This window comes from Physcomitrium patens, chromosome 1 (genome assembly GCF_059467195.1).
Source record: "Physcomitrium patens ecotype Gransden chromosome 1, ASM5946719v1, whole genome shotgun sequence".
Taxonomy (NCBI): Eukaryota; Viridiplantae; Streptophyta; class Bryopsida; order Funariales; family Funariaceae; genus Physcomitrium; species Physcomitrium patens.
Window position 1 is genome coordinate 5,805,680 of NC_143410.1, and position 14,952 is coordinate 5,820,631.

Consider the following 14,952-nt stretch of genomic DNA (forward strand, 5'->3'; position numbering starts at 1 on the left):
AGTGCGAGCTGAAAGTGCTTCCATAGATGGCAAGTGGCAGCACTCTTGGTGCAATCAATTGTGTATGTACCCCTTAAGGTTGAAAACATGGTACACGGCATTCCTTCACGCCAGAGGTGCTTCGCACTACCAGCCTGGTCGGGAATCCTAAAGAATGTAGCAAGGCTTGAATCGTGCCTCAATAAAAGAGAATAGAAAGAAAAACAAAATATAACAAAATAAACCAAGTATTGTGATAGTTCTCAGTAGCAGAGGAGGATGATGATGATGCAGATGAACTTCAATCTCTAGTGCAATTTACAATCTCCTGCTGTGCGGTGCCTCAACCGAAGCCAACACCGGCACCCAATTCCACGGCTTCATGCGCCACACGTCCGTTCCTTGTGCGTGCGGTGACCACAGGCTCGCACCACCTCTGTTCAACAAAGATCCTCCACGCGCAATCTCTTCGTTGCATCCGTGCCAGAGCCCAACCCCACCCTCTTCTTCGGAACGAACGTGCCCGCCATCTCCACAGCTGGATACCGCGCCGTGTAGCTCAGACCCAGGCTCTGTCGCCCTGTAGATGAACCTGCCGAGCCTTGAGCGAACTTGCGCGTCGAGGATGACACAGGCGGCGCAGGAAAAGACTCCGGATCGGATAAAGCCGTCGTTGCCCTCAGGGGGAAGTTCAAGAGTGCGCGCGAGCCTCGCAACTTGAGTGCTGCCCTGTCGTATGCCAATCCCGCCAGCTCGGCCGTGTCGAAAGTTCCCAGCCACACTCGGGCGCCATTCTTTGCTGGATCTCGGATCTCGGCTGCGAATTTTCCCCACGGCCTGTGCCTCACTCCTCTGTAGTGCGGCTGCCACGCTGTTTGCTGCTTCGCGCCCTTCCTCTGCACCGTCATCTTCTCGTGCTGTGAGGGTGGGGAGACCTTAAACCCTACTTCGCCAGCGGATTCCTTCGCATCCGCGCCGGCGGATTTGGGCTGTGAAGCGGGCTCCTCCAGCAAATCGAACAGCGACGACATATCGTCGCCGATGCTTCCGTCCAGTGGAGGTAGTGCCTCGTCGACCTCTGAGAACTGCGCAGCAATGGACTCCGACCCTTGGAACTGCACTCGTTTGGATCCCGATGGACTCGAAACCGTGCGAACTACGGCCACATTGACGGTATCTCCAACTACGGCTGTTCGCGTCTGCACTTTCCCAGGTATGTCTAGCGCCAGCAGCGGCTTCAGACTCCTGCATGGCCTTGACTTCGTGCTCTTCATTGCGTTAACCGACCCCAACGTCGAGTATTCGGCCACGTTGAGCGTGTTCACGAACGCTCCCACTGTCTCACGCATCTGCTCTGCCAAGTTGGTCCCCAGCGCCTTCTTCAGGCTCTGAGACACCGATGTCGCCCAGCTCAGTCCACTGCTCGGCTCACGCGCGTTGCTAGCTTTCCAGCTCCCCTCCGCGACCAGCAAACTTTCGCCAGTGCTACCATTATCGCTGGAGTGGTGCTCGAAGTCGAACTGCGAGTCCAATTTCGGAGACTCCATCAAACTCAGGTAATCCAAGGCGAAACCAGCGTTCGGAGTAGGGAGACAGTCAGGAACCGCAAACTGGAATGGGCTCTCGGGAGCGCGCATCGCCTCCGGCCCAGGCTCAATCACGCCATCGTCGTCCAATTGCGCGCAGTGTCTCGCGGTATCCACATGTGTCCTTCTCGCCCGCTCCGCATCCTCGTACCACAACCCCCCGACCTGCGCACCACGCCACTGGCTTGCATGAACTGCAGCACTCATGTTCTGAAACCCACGTTATCGATGAACTTCACGCTGTTTCTGCCTCACTCGACACCCTATCACTACGCCACTCCGATCTGAATTGGTCACTGCTGGAACAAATCCCTCCTGAATCGCATCACAACTTTCTTACGCATTCCCTACGACTGGATGCATAAATACTTCCGTCGGCCAGGCTGCTGATGCAAGGATCGACTCGAAGCAGTCACGAATGTGCGGAGAGATTGACTGAGACGGTCCCCACAGATCTAGTGCGCTTCCAGGCGCTGACTGTAGGAAACACAACCATCATCACAATCATTAAATCCTGAGCTTCGCGCGAAGCCCTCACACCTGACACGCACGAAAGGCGCAGCCGCATCTCTGCAGTGTAATGATAAGAGAGTGTGTTTGGCAATCAAGTTCAAAAAGATAGATTTGGACACGCTTTCACATTGATTTTCATGTTTTTCAGGACTGAGACAGCGAAGAATTTTAGGATCTGGATTTTTTGAGTTGGGTGAATTGTAAGTTACTGTAGGCATTTAAAAGATCTTAGGACTTAATGAAGATTACAACAAATTTATTTTATTAGCAACGTTTGCAGTTTTGAACTATAGAAATGGATGGAAAATTGAAACCTAAATAACCTATATTATGTAAAAATTAATTACTAAATAAATGAATAATTTTTTTATTAGTTTTTATAAATAAAATATTAGATATCAATTTTATATACATATTAATAATAGAATCAAAGAGTAAAAAGTCTTATCAATAATTATATACAATAATTATTATACATCATTTCATATAAAAGATAGTAACAAATAGAATAAGCAAAATTAGCAACCATATTAGAAAATTTAAAACACATAGTTTAAGAAAAGATCTTAATAAAATAGAATTAAGTACTAAGCAATTATTAAGAATTCTAGATAATTTTATCATATTGCAAAGACATTGCAAAATCTGCAAAAAAATAAAGATATGAGTTAATTAAAACCAAAACATTAGAATGTTAAGAATTAACCATAATCATAACAAGATATTTTTTCAACTCAAATTTATGCTTTTATTTTTAAAAAGCCAAAAAAATATATATATAAAAATACAAAAAAGATAACAAATAAAAAAATTCAAGTCTTATTATAGTTGCAAATTTTTTGGTTTTTAAGATTAATTATTTAAATTTTAAATAAAAGAAGATTCCAACTATAGAGCATATATACCACAAAAATAACTATGTATAAAAGCATGAAATCTATAATACTATATTCTAGTGTTATGATGGATTAGGTTATTTCAATCTTAATAAAACAATTATTCAAACTAGGAATTTAAAGTTACTTATATCAAGATGTCACATGCATAGATGATTAGCTAGATAAGAAGTGTTTGGTAGAAGGTAAATATTAATAGGTTTGATAATATCTTATAGACAAGCTTCATGAACACAGATTTGGCTTTACATGTATGTATAGGTAATTGATAGGTTGGAAATTTGGCCAACAAGTTGGCCATGCATCATACATGTTGGCAACTTGTGATATAAGTTAGACATGTGGCACATATGTAGGAAACTTGTGTTGCAAGTTAGACACGTATTGGAGGTTCTATAGAACATCGTCATGTAGCTTTTAGTTAGACAATATATGTAGAGGCACAAATGAAGCCTTCTTTATTCTTGTCAATGCCTTTTTTCTTCTAAGTCTTGTTATAAGTGTATCTAGTATTCTTGTCTTTGGCTATAACCATTCTAATCATAATATTATACCATCTTTGAGTGAATATCTGTTCATTTCTAATGACATAAGAATGTATTGGCCCTTTGGTTCTTTTTTATTTATGTCCTTTATAGAAGATACTAAACCAATATAATCCAATAGCACTTACCTATATAAGAATATTGCACATATATAATCTCTTAACACTCACTTATATTGATATAATAAATCCATATAAATCTACAATACTTGTATATGACAAGATAATGTACCAATTCAATATTGTGACATCTATAAAATTCTAATATTATAATAGATCTATCATTAGTGGAAGAAAAAAAACCTATAAATATTTAAAATTATTTTAATTTATATTTTTAATATTTTACTAAGTACCACCTTTAAGTAATGCATAGTTTATTAAGGATTGAAATAATTTTTTTAATCTATAGCATTAGTTTTATTAGAGCCAAAAAATACAACATTGTACTACAATAAATAGTCTTTTTTAACAAAACATTATTTTTTAATACCACATTATCATACAAAATCAATATATAATTTTTATTATTAAATTAGAATCTTGATGCAACCTATATTAGAACAAATTGCTAAAGTACAAAATATGTAGTTAGAGTTGAGAGTTCTTATTGAAGAGTTAAGAAGGTAAAATCTATATAAAATACAAGTCTCTCATTTCTTCAAATTTCTTTAAACAAAACTATGTAATTTTATTATGTAATATTAGAGATTTAAATGATACACAAAGAATCTATAAACAAAGATATAATATTTAAATAAAATTTAATCTAAATTAAATATTTAAAAACCAAAATTTTCTAATATATTGAAATAAATAAATTAATTATAAAATTTAATAAAATACATAAAAATCAATTATCTACTTAGAAATTCCTTGTAGTAATTATAATTTTTATTTTTTAAAAAATACATAATAAAATATATACTATTTATGTAATATTTAGTCACCTTTAACTATTAAATTTGGTAATAAAAAGATATTAGAACTAATACTCTTTTATGGACCTTAAGAAATTAAAATCAAAGATTAGATTAGAATTTACTTTGAAAATATTTTAAATAAATCTTAAAGTATTTTAAGTTTGATTAGGTAAAGAAGGTAGAATTGATGGTCATTTATTCAAAAAAGAAAAAAAAAAAAAAAAAAAAGAGACATTCTTCAATGCATATATATATATATATATATATATATATAACCAATGAATCAACCTTTATTTTGAAAATAAATTCCAATTAGTATCTTTTAAAGAAGCTCAAATTAATTAAAGAGGCTCAAATAAAGTCAATGTATGACATGCAACACAAGGTTGTAAAATGGCAAGATATATATATATATATATATATATATATGTGTGTGTGTGTGTCCCTAGAAAATTCTTCTAATATTATTTGTATCTCTGGACAAATTGATCTTTGACTCCAAAGATCAATAATGAATTGGAGATCAATCTCCAAAAGAATACAATTAAAAAAAGTCTTGAACTTTTACAAAATTACATAATTTCTACTCCTATCCAACGTGCTAAATGGCATGGTATTCTACAGTGAGACTTTCACATGCAATGCAACATTATGTGGGACAAGAGTAGAAAAGAAAAATAAATAAAAATAAATCATACCTCATATGTTTCATGCATTATAAGAGAATTGCTGTGAATGTATGTGATTATATGGAGAAAAATAATTTGCAAAAACACTAATTTCCCTGACTATCATAATTCGGCCAGTTTCCACATCAAGCACTGCAGCACCTTGATACCCCACCGCGGCGTTCCGACTGGCGTTGCAATGCAAGGCTTGACATCTCTCCGGATCACGAGTCCCAAAACTGTTCACTCAAGGGGGCCCTCGAAATGAAAATTGAAGCTTCTGCCATCCTCAAATCATATGTCCTGGTTCTTTTCCTTCTCCTCCCAGTTACCTGTGAGCACCATCTCGACACCACCCCTGCGAGATTGCTGTCTGGAAGTCGGCGTTGGTGGATTTGCATCCAGCTGGAAAGGCTACTGAAACTGCGACGTTGAACAGCTGTAACGATGCCAATGCCCTTGCACCTCCAGAACATGAGCGGGGTTGTGAATGTCAATGGAAAGCCGCTTGCGATGCGCTTGACCTCCGATGCACGGTTGGACTTTTGCGGTGCTGCGTCAATGACTCTTTCTGCTTGGCTATATGTAGCAATCGTGTGTTGTGGAGAAGGGATTGACCAAAGCGGGTTTGACTTGTGCAGTTCATTCAGCTTCAAACCATGGATGTGACATCGCATTGTCTAGACAGTGTCTGGACTTGGTGATGATGTCTATCAGGTTGGGTTTTGAATGATGCTTGCGATTGCCCAATGTGGATGGAAATGAAGGTTAAACGGCAGGTTAGAGACAACTATTGTGTTCCTATTTTATAGTAACCAATGCTTTGAATCTAATTTAGTGCATTAGAAGTGACGCATAAAATGACTGATGTGAATGATTTAGGATTTAGGATTTTGTGATTTGTTATCGGCTCACTTTCCGTAAATGTGTAATGCGCAACGAGCAAATTGTCTAAGCTTCAACCTTGACTTTAAACCTAAAAGAATCCAACCTTAAAGCCGGAAGTCTTCCAGTGTTCGCGCAAAATCTTTTATGGACATTGTGGATGTCGAAGGTGGAACATACTGGTACCATCAAATGTCTACTGGAAGCCACATGTGTCCGATGCAAGAGGCATACCACAGTTATTGCAGTGTGGGCCATGCATGAATCTCAGCTTGTAAGTAAGCAATAGCCACATGTTACTTGATTGCGTTGAAGCCGCAAATTTTTTCCAACAGGGAAGAGGTTATTGACTCAGAAGAGAGTCCACCCCAAGGTGTCCTCTTACTGTGACTAATTTGATATCTTCGACTCCAGTCTCTTCTTGTTTTGAGACCCAATTGCGCAAACGACTACCATGTGAAAATCCTGACCAAGGTATTACCAGTACAGGTGCAACCAATGTTTAAATGTCGAAGACGTATTATTCGTGCATTCATTGCAGGGTCCTGTGTACAGTGTAGATAGAACTCTTGAATACTTATCCAGTATTAAAGAGTCAAGCTGTAGTATCCACTGAGTTATTCAAGTTTACAGAAGTTTATGCAGACACCGAAAAGTAAAAGACGGACATGACAAACCAAACATAGCGGAAGGGCGTGAAATCAACAAGCTCAGCATGAAGCAGAGGCGCATCACGACAGGTGCTGCGCCGGGAATGATGTACGCGCTCAATCAACAGTCATTGTCGGGATACTTACGTGAACTTGGCACTGCAGGTTAGTTTGTTCTGCATGCACGTTGTCCATAGCCATCCTCTTTCTTAACATGACAATCTAGCTACTCTCGCGAATATCATAATCTGGACAACTTCTTTCCTCGTTTCTGGGTTCTTGAAATACATATTTCCTTATAAATACTATTTTCGTAGTTTCATTCGTATGGCTGCAATAAAATTCTATCAATAAGAATAAAGTGAAAATGACCATAACAATAAAATTAAGAAACTCAACGCCAGCATTTGCTACATTCTTGTGTATGTGACATAAGAATAATGGTTTCAGGAATTTGTAGTTTTAGAACTCTACCAACAATTCTTGCTCTTCTCGTGAAGGACTGTGGATAAAGTTTATGAATTGAATGTGCATTTGAACTCTGCTGATTAGGCTTTAAGAGTTTAGTTAGTACTATTCATCCTTGCATTCTATTGCTTTAATTGTATTATGTTTTGCAATATTCACAGTTCATGAGAAGATAATAAAGTCCTCCGTTTCATTTTGCGCTTGAAACATATTCATATGTGAATATATTATTTCTTTTTTCTTTCAGAACTAGTCAACTTAAGTTTAACAGTCTTTGCTGTTTCAAAAAGAAACTGTAACTGCAGTCATGACACTATTTTTGCCTCTTTTTTTTTCTTTTTAAAAAAAAAAAAAAAAAAATCGTCTTCGAGTGATTAAATAATTCCTTTATTCTACAATAGATTACATTTTTAAAAGTATCTTATTTTTTAATCCCATTCTTATTTTAACTTCTCCATGTGTAGCTTCGTGGAAAAAACTCACGTGGCTATATGAACAAGGGATATGAATGTCGATTCTCCACATTTGGGCAATTAAAACTCTGACCTTGCTTTTTGTCAAAAAATTTAAAAAGGATAAAACAGTTTCAGAATAACTGTGGTTGAGCCAATCAGGTCACCACCTACGTGAAAGCTAAAAACAAGACCACCGCAAAGAATACAACAATACCATATAGTCATAAAACAACATACCAAGCAAGTAAAACAAAAACCAGTTTCGAAGAATATCAGCTACAATCATAAAATCGCTTCGGGATGTTCTCAAAATAATTACATACAACTAGATCCAAAGCGACTCTACAACAGAGAAATTGCAATTGCAGACAAGAAGCCATCAGTGCAAACTCCAGAACGATGCCTCTTCCTCCCACAGACAGCACGGGCATGGGAGCCCGAGCCTGGGTACATCTGCGCTGGTGCCCGTGCCACGTGGCTATCTTTATATGTCACACTACGTCGAATGTCGTCACGTTTTCAAAAAAAGAAAAAAAAAAAGGAAAAACGCGTGCTTAAACTGCTGCCTCGCTTATAACGAACCCGCGAAATTTCATGCGGAAGCTCGGGTTTCTAAATCCAGTTGTCAAGTTTAATTAAGAAATACACAGAATTAAAAGATTCTCGCTTGCGCACATCCTTAGTTAAAAAGGATTATCAAAGGAACCAGTTCTCAGTCCATTCCCAATGAGGGAACGGATCGGGGGTATGGGGAGGTGGATAATGACGCGTGGCAAAAGTGGAAGTGTGTGCCGAATTGCTTGGAAATTGGGACTGCATGAAATGGATGAATGAATAGTTGTCCGCAGGTAGTTACTTGTTACACATCGCACGAATTTCAGTGGATGAAAGTTAAGTACTGAGAATGGTCATGTTATTGAGCCCTTAGGTATACTTCACATGGCCCAAGGGCTGAATAACATGATCTAAGAATCTGAATAAAGATTTCAAAAATCTTTTGTGGATAAAGTTTGTCCAATGCACTTTCATCCTTTCCTGCCGCATTCTTTAAGTTAATTGGTTGAAAGTTAGTAAGTATTTTGCATGTATAGAATGAAGTATTTAAAGAGAAAGACCCCTTTAAAAAACATACAAGAACAAAGCACACCATCAAAAGAGTAACGAAAAGCACAAAAAGTAGTAGATGAATGATATCCAAAAATTATAAAAAGTGATGTGATCAAAAAAATTAAAGACATTCATGTTTGATGATATTATAGAGTTTTGAAATATGGAAGGTGTGGTTTCTAGTAAAACTTCTATTATGAGGGTTTCAAGGTCAAAGACTTCAATATCTTTTTTCCTCCCTCTCGGACACTTTAACGTTAAACAACGAACATATTGGCAGTTGAATAGAAAAAGTTTCGAAAAGACTACAAACAAAAAAAAGAAAAAAGAAAATAAAGTGTGAAAATCGTAGACCTTGTGTCATGAGTGAGTATGAGCCAATTTTCAGAAGTCACACTCTACAGCTTCAGAAGTGAAGACATATTGAATCCATGATCTTGTGTCAGAGACGACTACAGTGACACCTTGTTGCAAGAGTCGTGGACTTTTCTCAATTGAATCCAGAAAGAATTGACAACCTCATTCTCAACTACATGAGTTGACTTCAGTTGGAAGCATACCCAATTGTAGCGTGTTTAATGAAGGCCCTATTTTGAAGTGGTGGCTAAACTTAGTACTAGACAAATCCACAGGGAAACTTGCAACTGTCGCTAATCGCCTCCTTCGTCGAACTGGCTCCAGTGGTCAAATCCCCAGGAGAAAATTGGTCAAACCCACGGGGACCACAGTTTGTTCGGCGCAACGTGGTGCGTGATCAACAGTGCCGATGTCGGATATTAGCAACTTAGGGATAAAGGTTTGTGATTGCCTGCAGCGAATCTATTGGCAGTTGGCCTAGCTGGTTTTTGTGGCTCGTAGGTGCTAGCTCACTGCAGGATGGCTTGCCGGAACAAGAGCGGTGGCACGGATAGCAACTGTACAGTTTCTAAAAATTCTGCGCTTTTTTTCCCCCCTTCTTTCCCATGATCCCGTTGTTGCTTTAGATTTTGGTCCAAATTCAATGTCTGGTGGAGGAAAACCCAATTTTTCCGTTCAATGACAAGCTTCGTTTCTGCGAAACTCTAAAGCGTTGATCTGATAGGATTAGAACGTGCTGGTAGTTGGGACCCTAGCCTGTGGTTGTTTATTGCAGACTTGAATATTGCACAGGACAATGTTCCTAATTTGTCCTTTCTTATAAAGGTGTTCTGGAAAGGATGCAGCTTTGACGTGAGGTGGGACCCTTCAGGTGGATTGCCGAAAGTCCCCGTACGGCTTCGAAGATTCTTCCGCGACATGACTATCTTGCAAGTATCGCTACCCGATTTCAATGCATCTCTGCAATCGCTTCTGGATCGAGTACATGGGTGGGGAATGCACTCCCATGCTTCAAGCTCAATTCATGTCTGTCAGTTGCCCGTCGTGTTATCGATTTCCTCCAAATTCCGCACCACCTGAATACTGCTGAAGACTGTCTGATTTCAAAAAAGTTGACTTGATTCTTGTTATTCTGTAAAGAACAATAAAGGAATCCTTCAGTAGAATGTTCACCAAATTATTGACGTACACAGAACTATCTGAATTTCATGTTTCAGGAAAAATGTGCAACTGAGAGAGCGTAGGATGGTAGAGATTAGGGTTTGAGGTAGCTTTGGCTGCTTCGATTGACACAAAAACATCTAAGCATGACCCAGGAAATTTGAGAGCAACCAATGTGAGTATAGGAGCAGATAGAATTTGTAGAACGTAAAAATAAATAAAAATAAATAAAATAAATAAATCAGACTATCTTTTCTTTATTTTAGTTAGAAATATATACATGGAATTATATGTAGCAAAAGTGTAGAATAGAAGCTTGAGTGATGACAAGACCAAAGCATGAGGATACCCAATAAGCAAAGTTACTTTTTAATCAAACAACACAAACATTTAATATAAGATGGCAATAGGGTTGGATGAATTATAATTAGTTAGCCAAAGTTATCTAATAAAATTGTTTCTTGGTGAGAATATTCTAATTGGATTTGAAGGTATGGCTATGCTCAATTCTTAGTGGGAACAAACTCTCATAAGATTCATGTAGATTCAAATTTGATAAATATATATATATATATATATATTTCTTCTAAATCATGTATTTTTTTTATTACAATTTGTAGTTGATTGCCACCAATGGATCATTTTGTTGAATAAGAGCTTAAAAAAGAAAATAAATTCTTTTTGTGTCCAAATAATTGATATATATATATATATATATATATATATATAATTAAAAAAAAACAAATTTTGAAGGTATCTTTTAAAAAATTCTAAAACAATTTTTGTAAAAAAATAAATAAATGGAATACATACATTTTAATCCTAAAGCTTATTATATGATTTTAAGTTGGTGAAAAAGAATTTTATAATTTTTTTTAATATTTTAAAGACTTCAACTTAGATTATGCTAAAAAAATATTTTAGACAATTCTTAAAATATTGCTTTTTAAGTAACAGCTGATATTTGACAGTTTTTTGGAACAAGTCCAAATAATAATAAAGTGAATAAGTCATACTTCTATATTTTAGTCAAAGTAAGATAATGATGGAAATTGGAAGATTTAATAACCAACATGGTCATAAAAAAATAATTGAAATTTCTTTTAACAATCTTTTAATAAGAAACATATTTTATTTGACAAGAGAACATTAGATTTTAGATTTTTTTAATTTAAAATTATATAAAAAATTACAAGTATGAAAATAACAATATCAATTTTAAAAGACAAAAAAGACCAATAACAACAGATGTTTTGGACACAAGTAGAAGAAGCAAACATTAAGACTTATAAATGCAAAATACAACAAATAGAGATACAATACAAAGAGATGAAGAAGGTTTTATTCTTATAAGGGATATATAAAAGAAGAAGTTGGCTCAATAAAGAGATTCAAACTTCATTTTTTTGAAAAACCAAATAACTCAAGATTCAGTAGTGATATTTCTAAGATTACTTAAAATATTAAATCTAAAATGTTGTTATTAAAATTTTATTACCATCTTTAAATTTTTGAAGTATCACTTGATATTTTGGTGATGTATCAAATGATATCAAGTCGACCTAACATATTGATTTACATTCTACATCCATCCTTCTCACTCTTTTTTACTATTTATTATACCTTTTAAGAAGTTCTCAAGCCCTACAAATAGTGGTAAAATAAGTCATTTTAGTAATAATGCATATGCCACAATTGTCCATCAGCTAAAAGATCCATCAAATTTAAAAAAACTCCATGGTTCTAGTAAGACATAGGTATGCGGGAAACACATGAGTAAGATTGGAGCTTTGATGCAACAAACTGTCCAGATGAACAAAGAATCAAAAGGCAAGTTCAAACTTTTTGGAAAAAATATATTAGGTCGATTATATACTTTTAAAGCAAAATTTGTGGTTGTATAAAACTACTAAATGGATACCACATTAGCGCCAATGATAAGAATTGGACATGAGATATATACACAATAGTTGCAAAGTTGGAAGACTACTATTTATTCTTCAAAAAGATACATGCTTTGTATAATACAAGGTCAAATGTGACCTTGTTCTACAAAAAAAAAAACTCCAACATAATAATGGACACAATGCCATTGCAAATTTCTATGATAGTATTAATAACCAATCTACCAAATCTATCATCCGATTTAAATTTGTTGCCTAAAAAATTGCTACTTGAGAATACTTGGGAGGCTTTACTACAAGATAAATTTGATAAATTAGAAGAAGTGTATAAAGAAGAGCATAACTTCATGTTATTTTCTATTTTTCTCTTATCTTTGTCTATTCCATCAACATTGCCTTTTGTATGATGTCCATTGTGTGACAATACTCCTATTATCACCCCTAAAACGAGAAGTCACCTACTTGTCTCAAAGTCCAAAAAAAAATCTATGAAAAGACGCTATATGATAGCCAATGCATTTACAAAATCATCATAATAGAAAACTAGTGTAATAACAAAGCTCTTGGCTCTATTAAAGCAAAAAAGTGAGAGAGCTAAGGCTTATTTGTAAAAAAAAAAATTAGAAATAAAAAAATATTAAAAAAGAATAAGATAGCATTTGAAAGAAAAAAAATTAATTGTAAAATAGGAAGAAAAGAAGGTGATTCAAAGATATAATAAAAAAGATAAGTTCTTTAATCTTATTTAATATCAATTAATTCAAAAAAAAATTATAAAAAAATAAAATAAATTATAACTCTTATAAATAAATTATATAAATAAAAATTTGGTTTTTTATTTTAATTATATTCATTATTTTATGTTTTAAATTTTATGATTTGCATTGCCAAGTTGCACCATTATCAACCTTAATACTTGATGTATTAGCCTAATATTTATAATATAGGATTAGCACAAGAAGAGGTGAAGAAGCCTTAGGTGTAAGATTCTAGAGACCTTGGATGTAAGGTTTTAGCATGGCCTCAAATGTAAGGTTTATGGTTCTTTGGATAGAAGTTTATAAAAGCCTTGGATTTTTGAAAACACTACTTTTTGAGCTATTGTACACAACTATGGAATTTGATGGATTTTGTTATAAACCTTAGAATAACACATTACATTTTATAATAAATTTAGTCTTACAAAGTTTTTCTATTTTATTACATTGTATTTCTTAGAAAATAGCCAGTCTTACAAAACTATAGCAATTGGAGCCTTTTCTACATAAAACCCAAAACTTAGCAATAAAAATAAAAATAAAAAACAAACCTCTTATGGCTAGGTCTAAACTGACTTGTTTGGCTTAAGAAATAACTATATCTTATACAGAGTCTTAACAAGTCAAAATTCTATACAATTTTAGTTGGACACTTAGAGAAGAAAATCCTTTCAAGTAAGATATATCTATAGAGACCAACTTATGTAAAACTTCATTGATGCTCCATGCAATGAAGTTGCTAATATAAAATTCGTGCTTTTCAAATTATTCTGTAACATGGATGTCTTCATTGATGGCAAATAAGCTTAATCAAATGAAGAATTTATTTCAATCAAAGAAAAAGGAATATGGTACCGTAATGAAGCTACTTCAACTGAAGGCTTATGGTTACATTTACACATTGTTGCAATGTCCTATGTTTCATTATATTGCATAGAATCTACAAGACAAGAGATGTCTCGTGTTTCATGATATTGTATGAAATTTAAGAGACTAAAGAAGGTACTTAGGGATAGTGCATTACAAATTCAATATAAAATGACAAATAAAAGACCTATGGTGAATAGAATTAGCTCCTTTTAGATAAAAAGACACCCATAAATTTTTTAATTACCATTACAACTAAATTAGATAAGTAAAATTAAAAGTAATTTTTTACCAATGATAGCTCTTCCATAATTCTTTTGAGGTGCTCTACAACTTTTATGTTTTATAGTTGACATAATATTTGGCTATAATATGAAATTTGATTATAATAAGGAACATTTTGTTATAATATGTAATATTTGTTTATACAAAGAGGTATTGAATTAAGAGAAGGGGTGTTGATATAATCCTCTAAATACCGCATGTATCTTAAATTCCAATATACTACATCATATAATTTTATTCTACCATTGGCACTTCTCTTATATCAAAATCACCAATAATAAATCACTTCTACCTACACACTTATTTTCTATTTCTTTACACATTAATAAATTTTAATATAGAATATTAGTACAAATATGTATGGTATATAGGATATAATAGCCATATAAAAAAAATGAAACTCTACTCATCTATTACTCTATTTTTTAATTTACTCTATTTTTTATAGTTTTAGGTGCATTGAGATTTTACAATACATTGCACAATAATACAAAGATAAAAAAAAATACAATTAAAATCAAAATGGTTATTTTTATTCTTACTTATGCAATGCACAAAGAACACCATATATTGATAATTCTAATGGTTGAAGATCCTAAATCCTATACTTGGTTGCAATAAACTAGTATGAATCTTGCATTGGTATAACACCTAATGTATAATTGTATGCTATGGCTTTATTTCAATTTTTTTTTTTGAAAAAAATTGATGCTCTTGACAAGGAAGCAAAATTCTTTGATAGTTCTTAGTTAGTCTCTATGAATTCAATCATCCATACATTGTCCAAATTGATCAATATATTATGTAAAATACAACACTCAAAAATATAATCTATACTAAATTTTATATCTATTATTTGAATGAGTTGGATATTGATTTCTTTGAATAAAGCCTACATGTCTTTTAAAATCTCAATGCAATGCTCATTTTCAACTTGAGCTTTAGG

At 34.6% G+C, this 14,952-nt stretch overlaps 1 protein-coding gene across 1 annotated transcript; it reads right to left on the reverse strand.

Annotated features, from left to right (window-relative positions):
• Window positions 1-25: 25 nt before the first annotated feature.
• Window positions 26-2,215, reverse strand: LOC112292405 (uncharacterized). Its single transcript, XM_024540846.3, has one exon. The coding sequence runs from the start codon at window positions 1,770-1,772 to the stop codon at window positions 420-422; it is 1,353 nt and encodes a 450-aa protein (XP_024396614.1). The 5' UTR covers window positions 1,773-2,215; the 3' UTR covers window positions 26-419.
• Window positions 2,216-14,952: the final 12,737 nt, after the last annotated feature.